The following is a 20,407-nucleotide window of genomic DNA, read 5'->3' as shown; positions in this document are numbered from 1 at the left end:
GATTTCCTTCAAGCGATAAGAAATATCTCGCTTACTGACAGAAAAATAATCCACAGAAATAATATATAAGATAAGATAATGAAAAGAAGTGTTTTTATTTTTTTTTAATTTAAAAATTTGTAATCGCAGGCTGCTTGAACCGTTATGGGTTAGATGGCAGCACGTGTTCATCATTTAACAGCACGGTTAAAATACAAAATAATTTGAACTAAGGTCTTTTTTCAGCGTAGCTTTTCGAATGTAGTAAAAATATGATAAGCTATTTTTTTTTTTTTTTTTTGCAAATAGAAGAAAAATATATATTTTACTCTTCAAATTGAGGTAGTAATTTTATTATTTGTACAAAGAGTCAAACACTCATTAGAGGAATCTATATTTCTATATACGATTTATTATTTTTGTATGAACAAAAACCATTCCATTGTAGTCTGAAATCTTAAACCTGTTACTTATATTTTCGCTTACATTATGCTTTAATTTTCTTACCGAAGCCAAAGTTTAAAAAAAAAGCCTTAATTTAGAGTACCAATTTAGCTCCATGTTGCATCAAGTTTTCCTAATAGCAAGGAGCGTTTCCATCTCATTTATTCTATTCCCTCATATTCGTTATTTATTGTTATTTCGTGTTCATGCAATGCGCGATATTTCTCTTAGTTTTTGATGCAGATTGTTTGGACATGGGCCCGAACACTCATTTTCCTGGTTACCAGTCGAACGCTCTGCCGATCAAGCTATTCAGCTCTGTTGGTCACAGTGCAAGTTTAAGTTTATAAATTTAACCGAAAACCTCATTCTGTTTCTTTAAAACAGGTTTTTTTGACAGAAAAAAAAACAATTTTTTGACCGTGGGTCTATTTTTCGTCAGTAGCCTGCACGGTAAGCTTTAAAATAAGATGTAAATCAAGAAATTCGATCAAGAATTGATGAAGATCTCGCGTAGAAACAAAAAACAGGCTACAGAAAAAATATATAAGGATTAGTATTTAATGTATTTATTGCTTAACTCTGTTCGTGTGCCAGGCGTAGCATAACTCCCGCGGCGGTTTTCGCTGAACATACGGTAAGCTCTGCTGTGCAAATATTTAGAAAAAACGAGAGCTGATGTGTGCATCACATGGCTTCCTTTTACTCAAATTTAATGTCATTTCCCCATTACTGGCAATTTTAATGTGATTCAATAGTTTACTCTGTAAATATCACGAACAGTGGCCAAATTAAAATCAGATTAAAAAAAAAACACCATCAAATTTGTCGCCAAGTTGGCGCCAAAATTTGGCGACCAAAAGACTGGCGATATATCGTCAAGCGTCCGCCAAATTGTAACACCACTTGAGTTAGCATTGAAATCAACAATGATTTCCCTCAAAAAAGCTGTAAAAGACCCCCCTTAGAAACGCCCGAATGCAGCCAAAACGGGAGGTGCACAACTAGACCCCACTAGGAGTCTACGTACCAAGTTTCAACTTTTTAGGACATACCGTTCTTGAGCTATGCGATATACCTACACACATACGCACATACATACATACGTATATACAGACGTCACGAGAAAACTCGTTGTAACTAATTCGGAAATCGTTAAAATGGATATTTCGCGTGTCTATACGTACTTAGGCACTTATCCACGTGTTGTCGAGTCAAAAAAAATCAACATTCATTCGGGGGTGAGCAAAATGGAAATTAAGGTCGATTTTTTCACGAATACAATACTTCCTTTTTTGTAAAGGAAGTAAAAATGTAAAACATATCAATTAACTTTTGATACTTTTTTTGTCGAAGTACACATATTGTACAACAATCATTAAATAGCACAGCATGATTTATTTTGTTTCATATGCTCAATGGGATTTTTTGCACGGTTGCAAAGAAAGTGCGGCTTAGCTCCCGGGTTTAACCTACGTAAGAATTAATAATGCATTCAAAATGTTTTGTTGTATTCTATTTTGTGTCGTTGATTTAAATCATATTATTGGAGAGAATTTCGTGCAGGTTTTTTGTTGTTCTTCCCTTCGTGTAGTGTAAGAAATATTGTGAGTGCTATAATCATAAGCACTTCTTTTTCCTTTTTTTTTTTTTTTTTAATGTGTGGGAAGAGGATTTTATGGAATACCATTAACATTTTGAAAAACAACTTAATGATTTCGGAATAAAAGTCCCTTAAACGTTACGAATATATTCTACAAAAATGATTGCTATAAGTTGCCACTAACAAAAAATTACCATTACTTTGCTGTTATTAAAATACTTATTTATTGTCATAAAAGGTTAGAAATTAAGGTCAATATGAAATAGTCAAATAATATGCAATAGGTAGTTTACAACCAACAATACAAAGGTGTGCAACTTTTGAACAACTAATTAGACTTTATAAAAGAAAGCTATTTTTGACTTAAAAACCATATATTCAAGGTTTTGGTCATTCATTTCTGCTTCTAGTCTATTTAGAAATGTCATCGATAAAATACTCTTACCCTGCACCTGTACAATCAAGGTGAGCCCCCTTCCCCCAAGGAACGGTTGAAGTGTCTAAATCTCTCATAGACTAACAATAAGAATAGACCGAGCTATGGCAATCCTTTTGATGCTCATAAACCAAACCATGTGATTGGTGGATATCCTAGCAACAGCGGGCGTTGATCATAGCAGACGATCAACGCCCGCGAAATAAAATAAATAGAATTGATGGAACACGGAAGAATGATCTTTTATGGAGTCCGATTTTTAAATTTGTTATTCTAAGTTGTAAATATTTTGTTAATATAGTGAGTTTTTCGTTCAGATAGTACTGTGCATTTTCTGTAGTCAATTTCAATAACTCTCTAAGCAATTGAAGATGCAAGTGTCCAAAAAGAATCGGCAAACGGTAAGATTTTTACCTACAATTTCAATTTAAGATACCGATTAGTACATTTTTGCGTTAACGCAAAACGTTTACGCCATTACGTTCACGCCAACGCTGACGTAGCAGTTCCAAATGAAATAAAAGTTACAGAAAACTGTGATCAAAAACTAATTACTAATGTCAAAATGATGCATAACTAAAAGAAAAACAGTTCAATCTCTGCACCTGAAAAAAAATTATAATGAAAACACATTACGTCTTCAAATACATGTCGAGTGCCAAACTATAGATATTGTTGCCATCTAGCAACCATGCTGCCTAAGTTTTCGCCAAGCCTCCCACCAGTCACATGATGTATCCAAGAACCAATTTTTTCATCAGCAAGTCTGGGGAAGCTCGGTCTACTCTTATTATTAGTCTATGAAATCTCTTTACCTTGGTCTTCAGAAAATTTCTCTTTTCCAAAAAGGCAAATTGTGCGTCCTTACCATAGAGCAGGAATTAAAATGGAAGGAGCAAGTCTGGGGGAGCACTGGCTTAGCAAAGACCTCAAGCCACGTGACTCAACAACAACGAATGGTTGGCGCGTTTTGCGTGAAACAAGTGAAAGAAACCTGATTTTTTCCAGCGCTTTTCTTTCAAATATGTCACGTGACATAGTGTCTGAGTTTCATGAATGAAAGTCTTCACTCCCTCCATTTTATCTCTTCTCAATGGTCTTTACTTTCCTATTCTTTAGGCGATAACGTGAAGTCCATTACAGATGCATTCCGTAATACCCGACTAGAAACCAAAGAAAATAAACCTTAATTAAATTCATGAAAAGAACTTTGGCAGTTAAAGGATGACCACGCTACAACAAACAGGAGCTCTTTCAATGCACATTATGCAGCCCCCCCCCTTTAAAAATTTCAATGGTGCAGTCTGCGATATGAACTTCCCCGCCCTCGTAGGTACCCATGAATTATACTTTACATTTGTACTGAATCACATGTGTATGGTATGTAGTAAGTTAAAATATTAGATACACAATTCCAAACAATGCAAATAAAAGATATTTGCAAAAAAAAAGGGCATCATTTCATTGCTTTCTTTTCTTCTTATTATGTTTTTAAATATTTTAAAACTTCTAAGCAGTCTTCAATGCAAGTGCAATTACTTTGATTACTGTAAAGGCACTTATTTCCTTGATTTACACAAGCCCTTCGTAATCGCGAAAATTTAAGCCTCACGAAATATTTTTTTCTTTCGACTTTCGGTTCTATTCATATAAAATTCACCAAATTTTCAAGTCGCAAAATCACCGATACCTTTATTTTCGCAAAAATTACAGCTCGTGAAAATAAGTGCTTCTGCAATGCTCAAATTAATATGCTTTATAAAATAAAAACTATATAATTTATTTTACACGCATCAAAATATATTTTGGATACTATTAGCTATCTGTGTCACAGTATTCTTTAATGTTCAATGTTCAAATTTTTTCTTAAAATTTAGTTGCACCGGCTGGCATGGTAGGAGGATGCTATACCGTTATAGTGGATTACGGTTACGATTATCGGTAAAGTGCCAAAAGTTATTTTTCACATAGAATATTTGTTTTGGATTCTTCGATCATCTCAACGTTTTCTTCTTTTTTTCTTTTCTTCCCAGCTGCCTGGTTGGCCCAACAGCGAGCATGCGGTGGCTTTTAGTTAGTCCGATCTTGATATCAAGTCTGGTAAGACACTGTTGATTAAGAAAACAGTAAAGTGAACGGTAATAACAATTAACATTATCTGGGAAAAGGTTCATTATTTTCTGGTAGTCCAGTTCAGTGTTTCGCAACCTTATTGGGCACATCGCCCCCCGTAGAGACTGACTGACACTTATCGCCCTTTCCCCCTCCCCTTCTTCCTTAAAAAAATCATAAGTTCGCTTGTGAACATCAAAATTATTGAATACGTAAATGCCTAACTTTAATTTGTAATAAAATGTAATGAAGCAAATTTATCCACTTAGTCTTAAATTTAAAAATAAATGAATGAATACCTTTTGTGCTTTTTTTATTTATGTATTAAATCACTAATCCCTAGTTTTCTTGGCGATGTTAGCTGGTTTTATGCAATTGTCTCGGCGTTTAAATGCTCATCGCCCCCTATCACCCGTCACGAATTCATTGCCCCCTTGAGGAGCTAAATCGCCCTTCAAGAGGGCAATCATCCCCAGGTTGGAAAAAACTGGTTTAGTTCGATGTGGTAGAATAAGAAGTAAATAGAAACTGTTACAATTCAATTTTAAAAGCTAGTAAAGATTTAATTTTTATGTAACAAAATTTAATAAAAGGAATGAACACAATGACTGAAATTTAACGTTAAATGAAAGTACTGCGAGAGTCACTATGACAGTGTGCAGTAGTAAACGTGCCCTGTCGGACTGCACTGCACTCTGCAATTTTAGTGAAATAAAATACGATTGTATTTCATATTTCAAATGGTGAAAAATTAAAAAATATAATTTATTTTCGCTAAAACGTTTGCTTTATAAGCATTAATGCATAAAAAAATAATAATGCTTAATATTTGCTTTACACTCTAACTGTCTATTTTATAGGTAGCATTTACGTTTTCTCTTTTGACGTGCATCAATTATGGAACCCCTGCAATCAAAAAGACAGTGATTGTTAATGAATTAAGGTACGTTAATATATTCAAAAGCCATAATTTTCTGAAATATGAATGTAGGATGTACAAAAACAGGGACATGACACATTATTTTTTGATGCATTCTGTATGAAATAGGGCAGACTTGCCCTGTTTCTTACTTCAGTGATGAAACTTTTCTTTTTTTGGAAAATGATGTTTTATTTTCGCTTCTTTTTTCTAATCCTTTTTCGTGAGATTCACTTTTATTTTTCAAAAAATCTAAACATTCAACTAACTAAACATTTTTATGCTCAGAAAAGTTCAATTATAAGTAATTACATAATAAATGTTCGTAAGAAAAATATTTTGGTTTGAAATAAAATTCGTTCTTGAAGACTTAAATGCAGATATATTTACTCTTTTTTCTTTCAGTTCTGCCCACAAGATCTAGTTTTATCGTAACTCTTCTGTTTTTTTCTACTTGGGTATGTGGAATTTTTGCTCTGATAGACCTTGGATTCGATGGTGGGGAAATTCCAGCTTTCAACCCCATTTTCCAGATCCTGAATTCATGCCTGGTGAGCTATTTATAGGATAATGATTGGCCTCAATTCTTTATCAAGAATGCTTTTGTTGAAGCAAAGAAAGAATGAGAAGGTCTTCGATTTTGTATTTATTGTCTTTGTGCACATATATATTGGATTATTTCCGCGCAAATATTCCTGAACAGTCGAAACTCGCTTATAATGCACCCTGGTTTGATGAGAACCCGGATTAAGAAAGGAAATTAAAAAGATATTGGTTGCTACAGAGTTAAGTATTTAGGAGGCATAACTCGTTTTTAACGAGCAAACCTTGCTTAAAGCAAACAATATTTTTGTGATTCATAAAATTTCTATTGCCTTCCACCTCATCTTATCTTATTTGGCAAAAAATGTATTAAAATTCTGAAGTCTACCGAAAATGAGTGATAAGCCATAAATATTTAGAACAAGTGATTACGGTTATTATTTGCTCAATTTGTGGAGTGGAGCAGCATTTGAAAATTACATATTTATTGAGACGAATGATATTAGCTTCGAAATATACTTCCTGCGGTATTGTAGCTCACATTACTCAAGCCAAAGCGGATGAAAAAAGAAAGGAAGACGATAACGACAAATGTAAAGAATTTTGAACCCTCGATGTACTCAAGGGCTTCTAATGTGCGGAAAAAATTCAAACTTTTTCCGAAGCCAAGGGCACGATGTTATCCGGTCCACGCAATTAAAATAATAATAATAAGAAGAAAGTGACAATAAAAGGGTTCAAAGTAAATAACAAAAGAAAAAAAAAACAAACAAGTATGTATGAACATTAAATGTTTTTTTTAGTGAACAAATTTTTTTATGAGCACTCGGTAATAACGAGCAAATATCGGCGGTCCTTCGCGCTCGTTATCCGACTCTACCACAAAATATTTTATGTAATAAATACATACAGTAAAAAAACGGAGAAAAGCATGCTAGAAATACTACAATGATGAAAGTCTTTTTAGATCCGAAAGAATTACATTTGGATGCTGCGTTAGGGTCAAAGCTTTAATTTTAGTAAAACTTTTCCGTTTCATATTAAACCGCATGAGTTTATATTTTGTCTTAAAACCGTCAATGTGTTTAATTCACGACAAAAACAATGTTATTGTTATTTTTATCTTGATTTTTTCTTTTGTTAATGCAAACAATAATTTGTTTTTAAAACAAAAAGTTTTAAACTAAGAAAGAAAGATAAAAATACAGAAAAAAAATCACTCGCCTCTGGTACAATATCATGGCACCTAGGGTCATCTTGCGAAGTTTCCTTAAGAACTTTCTTCTTGGCATAATTTATTATTTTAAGTATTTATGCGCTTATCTATGGAATGGGGATATACGATGTAACGAAGTGTGCATACTGTAGTTAGGGGCAATCCTATACTGGCAGCATTGTGAAGGCTACGCAAATCCTAATCCCAGACGCACGCTGACAGGTTAGGTTTGCCCCAACTATGGTTTGATTCCTTAACTAGGAATCAAACCATATGACCCTTTAAACTAGGCTAGCAAGACCCATTAATTAGTCTTGCTGTTCGTTGTGATAAAGCGTTTCAAGGTACACAATATAGGCTATTCTTTTTAAAATATTCATTATTATATATTAATTTTAATTTTCACAGAACTGAAACATAAACAATATATGTGAATGAAGATGTGTATGACATAATAGTTAAGATTTTCCAAGAGAATGCATGTTGTTGAAAAATCTTTGAGAATTTAGAAAAAATGTACTACTTGTTATTGCAGTTTTTTAAACCAATTCTAATTTTTTAAAAATTATATAGCTGATAATTTTGCAATTTTTGTTTTTTCTTTAATGAATACTGGATTATACTATTCAGTTTTTAAACAGCATGATCTATTGATTTTGTTTACACATTCAAATGGTTAAAAAAAAAAAAAATAAAAAAAAAAAAAAAAAAGCTTCTGCCCTTCTGGAAAAAAAGAAACAGAATTTAAAGTGAAATTTAAAGCAGAAAAAAAAAAGCAAATTGTGTGCACGTGCACATTAGGGTAGGCTGAAAAAACTTATTAGATGTTTTTCTTAATGTAATAGTTTATAACGGCTTTAAACAGAGACTCAAAACATTATGTTTAAATTTGGTTTCGGACAGCATTATTTTTCGAAGTTATATTTTTATGGGTTTTTGGCATTTGATGAATTAACAGTGTATTTAAATGTAATAGGTGAAGTAATTTTTCAGTCGAACTGAAATGAGATAGAAAAAAAGTCAGGATCAGTCAATGTTTTCAATCGCGCAAAGCAAACTCTCGTGTGCAGACGCCGGACAACAATTCAGACAATGTCATTCACCTGGCTGAGACGCTTCCCTCCACTTCATCCCCGCCTTCCTAGGACCCACGTCAGCTCTCTCCCTATATTGTTTTTTCAGTCTGCATCTGTCAGTAGTGATCTCAGTGCTCTATTATTTAGTTCGAACTAGCTGTTTTCGTTCTGCAACTCTTGTAGTTTTCTGTTATGATAAATGCTTGTGCAATGAGCAGTTACTCTTCCACTTTAATGAGTTGCCATTTCACCATATGTTTCAGCTTTTGAATGGCAAGAAAACCTGTCATAGTACCTCTAAAGGGTCAATTGGGGAAAAGGTAGTTGACTACTAAAATCTTCCGGTAGTTAACTTTCAGAGTAGCGATTGCCTGGTCCCAGAGATTGACCGAAACGTGCTCAGCCAAAATCTGCAACATTTCTTTGATATTTTAACCGCAATTAAATCAGGAACCTGTAGAAAAGATTTGGCTGTACGAAATCCTGGACGTTTATCGTTTATCACATTCAAGGCGGTTGACAAGGGCAAATAGAATTCTCAGATTCTGTATACCAGGGTATATCTGAACTCTTGGGCAAAACTTTAAAGGGGTATAATACACATCTAGACAAACAATATAACAACCAAGAATAAGGGCCCCAAACGTCTTCCGAAGGAAATATGCGCCATTAAAGTTCAGGGTCCAAAATTTCAAATGATCATAAAAAAACGGAAAAATTGGTCGATTCCTTGCGATTTTCACTAAAATTATTCTTTTTATCAGTATTTTCTTGCAAATAAATTTTGAAGCTGTAGTTTAAAAAATGTCGATAGAGGGGGGCTTTAGACTTTGGAGTAACGAACAACTATTTTTTACCGCTATTTTTGAATCTCATTAAATGTTTTCTACGCTAATGTCTGCTTGGACTTAAACTTAAATTTTGAGCTCAAAATCTGAACTGTTGGGAGTGATTAAATAGCGAAAACTGAACTGTCTTCAAAGGTTAAAATACACTTTGTCGCAAAAAAAAAAAAAAAAAAAAATATGCATCAAGAATAAATTGAGCTGCAACCAACAAACTCAGCAGGAATATAGTTTGGCAACAGATGATTTTAAATTTCGTCGCCAGTGAAGAAAGGTAAGCGCGCTATGCGCATACAAGATGCGCAGATAGGTACGATTGAAAGTGTGAAAGTTTGTGTCAACGGGCACTTCAAGCGAAACTGTCGAGTTGGGAGGATGCTATTTTGACTGGGACGACCTTTTAGAGGTATACGAACAGTTGTTGGACTTTTTAAAAAGATAAACAGTAGGTCTCAGAGAAGCACGTTGGTTGTACGTGCGTATCTGCCGCCACCTCGGTCGGAGCGATATGGCAGTAGCTTAGATTAGGTAAAAATGAATGAATCACACCTTTGCTGTCGGTTAAGGCATTCTAGAAACAGAAATGAGCACGAAGATCGCACATCATAGGAGCGGTCACTGCAGCATCAACAAGGTCCCTAACATCAATTCCATGCCGTTTTATACCATTTCAAGAAACTGATGGTATCAAGAAAAACAATTCTGAGTAGACTGAAAGAAGCTGTTATATCGAACCGGCGTCCATTGCGATGGATTGTATTTTCGTTGATTGGATTTTCGCTGCTCTTGATCAGCTGAGTTGTGACAGACACGAGGCATGTTATCTTCAACGATGAATCCCGATTTAGTCCCAGTGGTCATAGGCAACCTATTTCACTCCATACGACGCCGTGTTTTGTCTTATATAGCTGCTAGAGAACGCTATACAACTTACGGTTTTGTAACATTTATTTTGTCATAACTTCTTAATAAAACAAACTTTTGTTCTTAATTTGCAATCATTTCCTTATCTTATCATAGGCAACATCCATTTGAAGTTTCGTGAAGATTGCGCGTTTCCTACTGGGTTAATGTTTTTTTTTTTTTTTGTCAGAGTGTATTTCAACTTCTGAACACAGTTTAGTTTGAGCGACTTAATCATGCCCAATGATTCTGATTTGGAGCTGAAAATTTAAGTTTAAGTCCAAGCATTAGAAAAAATCTAACGAGATTCAAAAATAGCGGTAAAAAATAGTAGTTTGTTTCTTCAAAGACTAAAACACCCTCTATCGACATTTTTTAAACTACAGCTTCAAAATGTATTTTCAAGAAAATACTGATGAAAAGAATAATTTTAGTGAAAATTGCAAACGAATCGATTAATTTTTCCGTTCTTTATGATCATTTGAAATTTTGGACTCTAAACTTTAATAGCGCCTATCTTTTTCGGAGGACGCTTGGGACCCTTATTTTTGCCATTATATTTTTTGTCTTGATGTGTACTATGACCCCGTAAACTTTTTCCCAAGAGTTCAGAAACACCCTGTATAGGTAAAGAAAACCTCGCACTTGAACTTCAAGAATTAATTTTTGTTTATATTGAAATAATACATGCCTTATCAACCCATCTTAAGACGCCCCGAAACTTGTTTACCCAAGCAATACAATGCATCAGGTATTTGCCAAAACCTTCTAAGTCTTCTAAGTCAGGGATTGAGTCACTGTCGATGTGTGATTTGATGTCCTTATCGTCACTATATACATGCAAAAAATGGGGGAGAAGATAAATCAGTGTTCATCCATCAGTTGACCATTTCCGAGTATTCTTGCTCATTGAAGTTGATTTTTAATAACGTGAATATTCTGTTTTCCTTCTTGGATCTAGCTATCTTGCCTTCAGAATTCTTCAAACATGAGCATTTATGTATTTATTGTCATCTTGAGTCATGGTTTTGGGTGGGTGAAAAAACCATTCCGTTTGGTCGATGGTTCGACATCATAAAGAAAAGGTTTTGGCAAATACCTGATACATTATATTGTTTGGTAAACAAGTTTCTGGGCGTCTTAAGATAGTTTTATAAGGCATGTATTATTTCAATATAAACAAGCCAATTCTTGAAGTTCAAGTGCGAGGTTTTCTTAACCTATATACAGAATTTGAGAATTGCCTTTGTCAACCGCCTTGAATGTGCTAAACGATAAATGTCCAGGATTTCGTACCCGCTAAATCTTTTTTACAAGTTCCTGATTTAATTGCCATTGAAATATCAAAAAAAATGTTGCAGATCTTTGCTGAGCACGTTTCAATCAATCTCTGGGATCAGGCAATCAATAATATGACAGTTAAATACCGGAAGATTTTGGTAGTTAACTAACTTTTCCCCAATTGACTCTTTAGAAGTACTAGGCCAGGTTTACTTGCCATTCAAGAGCTGAAACATATGGTGGAATGGCAACTCATTGAAATGGAAGGGACTAACTGATCATTGCACAGGCATACTCGTATATCATGACAGAAAACTACAAGAGTTGCACAACGAAAATAGCAAGATCAAATTAAATAACAGAACACTGAGATCACTACTGACAGATGCAGACTGAAAAAACAATATAGGGAGAGAGCTGACGTGGTCCTAGGAAGGCAGGGATGGAGTGGAGGGGAGCGCCTCAGCCAAGGTGAGTGACGTTGTCTGAATTGCTGTCCGACGTCTGCACACGAGAGTTTTTAAGGCTTTGCGCAACTGGAAAACATTGACTGAACCTGACAATATTTTTTCTATCTCATTTTCAGTTCGACTGAAAAAAATACTTCTTCGCCTATTACATTTAAATACTGATGATTCATCAAATACCAAAAGTCCATAAAAATGTAACATTTTCATGATTGGGGAAATTTTGGGGCTTATGCGCGACCGGAAGATATTAACTGATCGAAATCAAATTTAAACACAATGTTTTGAGGCTCTGTTTTAAAGACGTTACAAACTATTACATTAAGAAAATATCTAATAAGTTTTTTCGACCTACCCTAATGTGCACATGCACACAATTTGCTATTTTTTTCTGCTTTAAATTTCACTTTAATTAAAATAGTTTTTAAAAAATCGCAAAAAATGATATTTTTTCATATTTTGTCTATCTTTAGGGCCCATGCGCGTTTGGAAGATGTCAATCGATTTCCATAATTCTGTTTTTCCTATTTTTGTTTTCATATGTAGCAACTTTCCCGCGCAACTACAACTTTGAAATAAAAAAATGAGTTTTTTAATCGGCCCACCCTAGTGCGCATATCTATAATATCCGCGCAACTCGAATAAACTCAATTTTTGAAATTCGTATTAACTAGTTACAAATACTTTTTCTGTTACTGTTATTTAAACTCAAGAGACTTTACAGAGAAAAAAAAACTGAAATGCAAGCAAACATAATATTTCCTCAATCTCTGCTCTAGAGATTTCAGAAGTCCAAGCTGGTGCATCAGCCATTTTGTTGCCTATTCGCTTTTTTGCGTTGAATGAATGTTTCACTAAATCTATGCCCCAGTCACTCATATTTCTCATCAGTGTTCAGCGTATCTGTTTGATAACTGCAATTGTAGGAATATGAAATGAATATATTCAAAATCGATGCATAAAAAGTATTGTTTGGTTATTAGTTTTACTTTTGAAAGTCACCGTTATATTAGTGCTACAGTCTAGTGACTTACGCATTGTCTGCCACCCCTTTCTATGTCCTTTTAAAAAGGAGGGGACGGTCAAACTCCAAAATTCTTCATTAGTGTCTTAAACACACACGTACACTTTCTCTACCTGTGTGTGTGTATGGGCGCTTGTTTTTCTTGGTTCTTCTCAAGGAGAGTGGAGCCGGTCAAACGCTTCAGTCTCCTCTCTTTGTACAAAACAATTGTATTTAGCGGGTAAATTAATTGTTGAATTAGCAAAAAAGAAAAAAACATCAAGCTAATGGCCGATGATATTCTCTAACAATGTTTTGCTCAGGACCCAATTATCGTACGTATAGGTCTAGGTCCCAATGTATTATTAAAGTGATGAAGAGTTCCATTCTTACATGAAATACACCGCCAGCTCAGTCATTCATCAGAAAAAAAGTTCCATTCTAGCTTCATACCTTTGTATGAAGCAACTTAACTCTCCATTTCACAATGGCTCAATTTTTATCATGCATAATTTTGTGAATGTTTTGTAAAAAGAAAAATATATCAATAAAAAAAAGACCTTTCTGCTTAGTCGCACGCAATATTTATAACTTTGAATGATTATTGGTTCTCCCAAACCTGTATGATAGTATCCAAAACTTGAGTGCAGCATATAATTCGGCCAAGTCCCCCGATTTTGACTTTGGGAGCCCTGGACATATAAAACATTGAAGGCAACATTGACAATAGAAAACACTGACAATTTGTACTGATATATTCCTTCTCTCCAACATCACGCCATCCTAATATTGTAAAGAGAAAAGGTTATTTTTTCCTATTATGAGTTTAAAAATTGTTACATTGTGCTGAAACTATGTACATACACTCGAGAGAGGAACTTGACGAACCGCCGAGAGCCAAGACGGGTCCTTCGTCACTTTAGTTACTAGGTCCTCTCCATCATAAGACTTATAAAAATTATATTAGTACGATTCCGACCCGGATCCCTAGGCTCTGACAACAGGTTGACATGGCCTCTCGTCGGCCCTGTGCTGGTTTAGGTCTTTTTACGCTATTAAAAACTGAGGACAATTTTACGGTAAATAATACTATACAATGGAGTGTTTACAGTATACAGAAAACATTTATAGAAAATTTTACCGAAAAAAGTAAGCGATAGCAGTTTTAAACGGTTTAACACGTAACTTATGGAGCGAAGCATATAATTTTCCATTCCCACTGCTTAAGTCCCAATCGGTCCCAGGGTTAAAGAACCGGTCTACGAATTAATGGATCTTACGTTCGGACACCGTGCTTGCATCTCGTCTGTTTTACTCAGCGCAACTAACCACAACATTCTGTTTCTTTTTTTTTTTTACCGTAAAATTTTACAGGAAAATAAGATTTTATGGTAAAAAGTACTGGCAGCATGGATGCTAGTACTTTTTACCGCAAATTTTCAGGAAAATTTTTAACAGTGTAAGGTTTATTTAAGAACTGCTATGCACCTTTTTATAGTTTTTCATATGAAATCCTACATTACATGATACTCCGAAACCTCTATAATTTTACAAAAGCCTACCTATTTAAAAAATAAATCGACTGCGAACTGGAGAATAGTGAGCAAATACAGCACAAATTAGCTAATAGGCTTTCGTTGACCCTAAACAGCTGGGGCCTAGAAAAAATCATGCCCTGAATCCGACCATGTTACGCTAACTTTTTTTGACAACAAGATGGACGCTAATATTTGCTTGTTTTACAGCAGGTTTCATCTCGCTCGATCCAAATAAATCGATACATCAAGCAAAATAATGCTAAAAATACTTCTTCTTCTGCTTAATGCACTTTCTCCTGTCTCTCTCAGGGCGTCTTCATTGTGGCCCTAATTGGACTGGGATCGAAGCATTTCCGATACTGCCTTTGCCACGCCGGACGAAGCACTACACAGACCAAAGTAAGTCGAGAGGCGATCTATTTTTAGCATTTCATCTTATTTTAGCATCCATGTAACTGTGGTTCCTCTTAGCGCTCTTTTTAAAATTGCTTCTGAACGTTAGCTTTTTAGTGCCATGCATTATGTTCGTTCGTTCGGAAACTTTTTTTTCCTTATCTTAATATCTGCGCAGCGAACTCGAGTGAATTTATAAGATACGTTCTATTTGTTCTTTTGTATGTTTTGATGTGATTTTTCTTACTTTTGGGGCTTCGGAAAATTGATGCTATTCAGGAAATAAATTTATGACTGGAGACCTAGCAGGCCAATATAGCACACATATGCCATTTCTTGTGGCACCAATGAGTGATGGAAGGATCAACATTCATTGTTATTTTCTAAAATACTATGAAACTTTTAAAACTATCAGTCACATTACAAAAAAAAAAAAAAAAAAAACCTTCAAAGTGACAGAAGTTTGAATGTCTGCTTTTAAAGTAGCTTAAAATTTTAGCTTAATTGTTATTATGGAAAAATCATGGAAGCTCTATTTAAAAAAAAAAGGGGGGGGGGGTAACATCCAGCATTCATTTGAATTCAAATGATGTTCTTCGCAATCACGAATTGAAATAGTTTCCCATTCGTTGAGTTTCTTGTTTCTACGAATGACATGGAAATGACCAAGAAATGTGCACCCGTCATACTATGGCTGATGATTTTCAAGAATAGGTAATACGAGACATATCTACAAAAAAAAAAGAAATAGAAATTAGGATGCGGAAATAAAGATAAAGATGTTATGGCCGATATCCAACAGTACACTTATCATAAAGGTTATTTACAGCGTATAACGTAATGTATTTTTATTTCTTATCAATCTTAAATGATGAGAATAGTAACTGGAAATTTTGTATTTTGATGAAATTTTGCTGTCTAAGTTGATCTACATAGGTGTTTTTCCAGGGGAAAAAAACGTAAACACACAAAATGACTTTTTTTCAATGAAAAGTCAGCTTGAGTTAAGTACTGAAAAAGATATGAACAAAATCAAACCACAGTCGATTTGTAACTATGACAAAAAAAAAATTCGCTTTCTTACTAAATATTTAAAACAATCGTCGTCATGGTAATCGGAAAAATCAGAGCAGTATCAACTTCGGCTAAGTGAGAATAATAAGCAATTCGTGACTGCTCAATAAATAAGTAAATAAATAAAATAAATAAATAATACCCAAATTCGGGTTTTGTTTTAGCAAACCAGAATTTTATAACTTGAAATTTTTCAATTGATTAAAATGAGTTTTATTGAAATCAGACTCGTACGTTTATTTATTTTTTGAGCTTGCTAACTTATTTTAATTTCTCGTATCTCATAAGTTGACGATATAAAACTTCGCTGAAAAGATTTCTCTTAAGAATTTTTGTATGACAGGTTTCATATTATGTATCTAAAGGACGTATTATCATTTATGACGTAAGTTATTGTACATGAAAAAGTATTAAATCGCTGCTGAAAATACCCTTCAACTTATTATTGTAAGGTATTATATGTTTTAGCAATCAATGTCGCAACTAGAACAATTTGATAAGGAGAAGAGGTTTGGTTAACAATGTACAACATTAGTTACTGAAAGCAATCATTCATTATGATAAAAAATATGACTTTCAATTTATTGAATTTCAAGTTTAACGTTAGTACTCATGCGTAAGTTTGGAGTTTTGTTTATTTAAGTTACCATGACATTCTTGCTATAACTGGGGCAAACCTAACCTGAATGAATTGTAAATGCTACGCAAATCCTAATCACAGCCCTACGACGCTGCCAGGTTAGGCTTGCCCCAACTATAGACGCATTTTTTCGGATGTTTTCTAATTTCATTTCAATGAAATAAAGTTTTTTTTTAAATTTTTTTTACAGGCACTTAATTTAGACCCGTTTGACATTCATGACAAGGCTAAAATTAGTAACATGAAAAAAATATGTAAGTATGTCTTAAAAACGTTAAACGTGCTTTACGAAATACATCTCCATTATTTTCAGAGCATTCTCACTTTGCTTCCAATATCTTACTTTTAAAATATAAACAAGTATAACCCTTAAAATTTTCTTTGCATGCGTTTAGTCTGGAGAAAAGGGAAACATTCGGAATTTTTGAGCATTCTTTAAACGATCTATAAGGTTCAAAAATCGAAATGAAGTATCTGGACACAGGCTCTTAAAAAATATTATGCAGCAAGTTATTTTTTATAAATTCGAAAAAATATATTCCACTTAATCTGTTTGCATAATGGAGTTGTTACTGAAATTTTAAAAGTATTTTTACTGAAAGAGCATGCTTAAAAACATAGGATTTAACCATTTTTTAAAATAATTTGACAAAGTGTAATATTTTTAAAAATTATTTTAAACGGCGCCATATTTCATTTTTTAGCCTACTTTCCCAGTAAAAGTCAGAAAAAGAAGAAAAAAAGCATGAAAGAAGGCTTAATGCATCTTAAAAATATCGCAAAAAAAACAAAAAAAAAGTCAAAAATAAATAAAATAATTGAATAAATATCGAAAAATTAAAAATTGGAAAGTAGGGTATTGAGATGGGGGAAAATGTCTGTCGGTCTGTCTGTCAGTCCCCCCCCCCCTAATAACTTTTGAATGAATAGTCCGATTCGAACAAAGTTTTTTTTTCTTCAAAGATCTCGGCGAGGACATCTCATTCCAATATTTCACTTTTTGATTTAAACTATTTTTTGTTCAATTTTCAACAGTTCAAAAAAACTTACAAACATTAGCGCTTACGGGGAAATTCAAGGCAATTCCGAACTTTGAGGCGAATTTGCTTCAAACAAACTTTGTAGGAAAAAGCGTTTGATGAAAAACTTGTATATAAAATATCTTTTTGATTTGAACAATTTTCCGTTCAATTTTGAACAGTTCAAATCCCTTAACATTAGCGCCTATGGGGAAACTGAAAGTCAATGTAGATTCCGTACTTTACAACTTATTTACTTCGAACAAATTTTGTTGGAAATAGCTCTTGACGCCAAACTCCAGACTTCGACTCCGAGAATTTAGGGGCACTTGACCCCGACTCCGACTCCTGTGCCCGACAATTAATCGGACTCCGACTCCCCGACTTCGACTCTGACTTCGTAGCTTTGGCAAAAATTTATACACGGATTACAAATGACAGACTCCGATTCTTAGATATTCGACTCCGACTCCTTTACCCCCAAATGAGATTGACTCCGACTCCGCAGCTATGGTTTTGACTGTGAAATAATTATTGTTGATCTGACTTGTTTTTATTTTTACGCTAAAATTTTAATTTAGGTATTCAGTTTTCGGCGAATAAACTCGAAGTCATTTATGTTTCTACATAAAGATATGCGCAGACGATTTTTTTTTTTTTTTTTTGACAATGAAAATTATTTCTTTAAGTTGACATTTTATTGTTTTAATTTATTTTGGTAAGTGCATTAATTCATTTAAAAAATTGTTTTTGGCAACAGGGGAAAAAGAAACGATTTTTTTTTGTTGATATGATGAATTTATTTTAACGAGCTTATTAATTTTAATTATAATTTTTTCGTTTTGAAAGCTGTTAAAGATTTTTTTTAATGGCAAAAAGTGTATTAGCTGCTTTTTTTTTTTACGCATCTAATTTTTTTAGATGAGTGAAGAATATTTTATTCCTAGAAATTAGCTTCAAGTATTTTAAAAATATGTTTGAAAAAATTTGCGATTTTAGCTATTTTTGAGAATATTGATCAGGTACTAGAAAGTAGTATGGGTATACGGGAAAGTAGGCTCGTCTAGTTCTAGACAGAACTTCTTGTTACGTTTCTGACATGAAATCACAAGTGATGAAATGCCATTCACCAGTGCCATTAGAGCAGAGTCCAATATTTAATTCGCTTCTTTGCTCACATGGATTGGCAACAATATGGTTGATAGCAAGCGTGGAGTGCAATATTTAATTCACTACTGAATAATCACAGCTGGAAACGCGGTAGAATGCAAGCGTAAGCATTCAGTGTGCCAGTGTGGTTGCGCCAAAGTACATCACTTGTAACGTCATAAAGACCACGCCTTATTTTCAAAATCGGACTTTAAAAAAAATAATCAAAACATAAGCGTTAGAAAAATGAAAGTTTTTTCTCACTGCAAATTATTTTTCATTTATTTATTTATTTATTTATTTTTTCTTGCTTATTCTATCAATTTCAGTGACTAAAAGTAGCACTTTTGACTGAAGGAAACTCTATTAACAATAACGTACGCACTTAATAGTTGAACCAAAAATAACTAGTACCACAAAAAATAAATAATATATATAGAAAACTAAACCGGAATAATAATAAAAAACTGTTTACATTACTGTTTACATAATAATAAAAAACATTTCTCAAGATGTATCTCACATTAAAATAGGACAGTTTTAAAGATTAAACTTGTTCATTTAAAATGAAACAACTCGAAATAAAACGCACCTTATTCTAAAGAAACGGCACAAATCCGAAAGAGACCACAACATTTAAAGTCGCTTGATTTTTGTCTTAACAAGTAAATTCAAGAGTGACACAGCCTCCACCTTGCAGGCTCTATGGTAATTTAACATGTGTAGGTTCGAAATACGAAATAAATAAATATGTTTGTACAGAAAATAGTAAAGTACAGAAAAATGTAGGGGGGGGGGGCTTCTGACTAATATAGCACATTTTAGCTTCGTTTCCACCAGGGGCGGATACAGACTACCGTTTTAGGGGGAAGGAGGGGTCATGTGAAATAATGACGCCCCCCCCCCACACACACATACACATGAACCTATGGTAGTAGGAAGGAAGTAATGTTTCAGATATTTACTTTTAAATATTATAAATGAATTAAAAATATTAATGCAATTGTTTGCATTTTATTCATAAACTGTTTGAACACAATGTGGACGGTAAATTTAGTTGACGGTTGAAGGGGAGGGGGCATGACCCTAATGCCCCTCCCCTTGTATCCGTCATTGGTTTCCAAACCAAAACTCAAAATTTTGAGCAGTGTTGCTTTTGTTACTGGGGTGCTCTAGTTTTTAATGGAAAAATGCAATTCCCTCAAAGTAAATAGCGTTTTTTATCTCTCTTAATTTGCTATATAATGTATTTTTGCTCACTGATCTTTTAATAATGATGCACTACTGATTCATTCATACTTAAATTTTTTCCCAATGCTACTTTTATTTGCTTCAAATTATTAGAGAACTAACTCATGTGTGTTTCACTTATTCTTTTTTTTTTGTATTTATAGATACAGCAAATTAATTATGGCATCAAAGATGAAGAGTGGAATGTTTATTTTGCGTTAAGTATTTAGAAACTATGTAACCATGTCATTGTATATGAGATGAATAAATATTGAAATTCCTTCGATAAAATGAAAAATCTTTCTTATAATCGAATGACAGATCAGTAGTTGCAGCAGCCAAGCAAGCAACATTGGCTTGCACTGTTTATCACAGAATAAAATTTAAAGATTAATATAGTAAAACAGTAGCGGGCGTTTTAAAAATAAACAATTCTAAAACTAAAAAATATTTTAGTACTAAAAATTATTATAAGCTGTCAAATATTAAACAGCAGACCCCCCCCCCCTTGATTAAAAAAAAAAAAACAAGGAATGG

At 33.7% G+C, this 20,407-nt stretch overlaps 1 protein-coding gene across 1 annotated transcript in view; it reads left to right on the top strand.

The window, feature by feature from the left end:
* Positions 1–20,151, top strand: part of LOC129216424 (adhesion G protein-coupled receptor L3-like) — a 64,135-nt gene extending 43,984 nt beyond the window's left edge. The window contains exons 17-23 of the mRNA XM_054850642.1: positions 4,340–4,403; positions 4,496–4,562; positions 5,435–5,561; positions 5,899–6,044; positions 14,675–14,764; positions 16,663–16,726; positions 20,035–20,151. Coding sequence (XP_054706617.1) covers positions 4,340–4,403; positions 4,496–4,562; positions 5,435–5,561; positions 5,899–6,044; positions 14,675–14,764; positions 16,663–16,726; positions 20,035–20,048 — 572 coding nt within the window. The 3' untranslated portion in view covers positions 20,049–20,151. The remainder of the gene's footprint in view (positions 1–4,339; positions 4,404–4,495; positions 4,563–5,434; positions 5,562–5,898; positions 6,045–14,674; positions 14,765–16,662; positions 16,727–20,034) is intronic.
* Positions 20,152–20,407: the final 256 nt, after the last annotated feature.

Source organism: Uloborus diversus, chromosome 1, assembly GCF_026930045.1.
Source record: "Uloborus diversus isolate 005 chromosome 1, Udiv.v.3.1, whole genome shotgun sequence".
NCBI classification, from domain to species: Eukaryota; Metazoa; Arthropoda; class Arachnida; order Araneae; family Uloboridae; genus Uloborus; species Uloborus diversus.
Note: the sequence above shows the minus strand (reverse complement) of the source record. Positions and strands in the feature narration are given on the sequence as shown.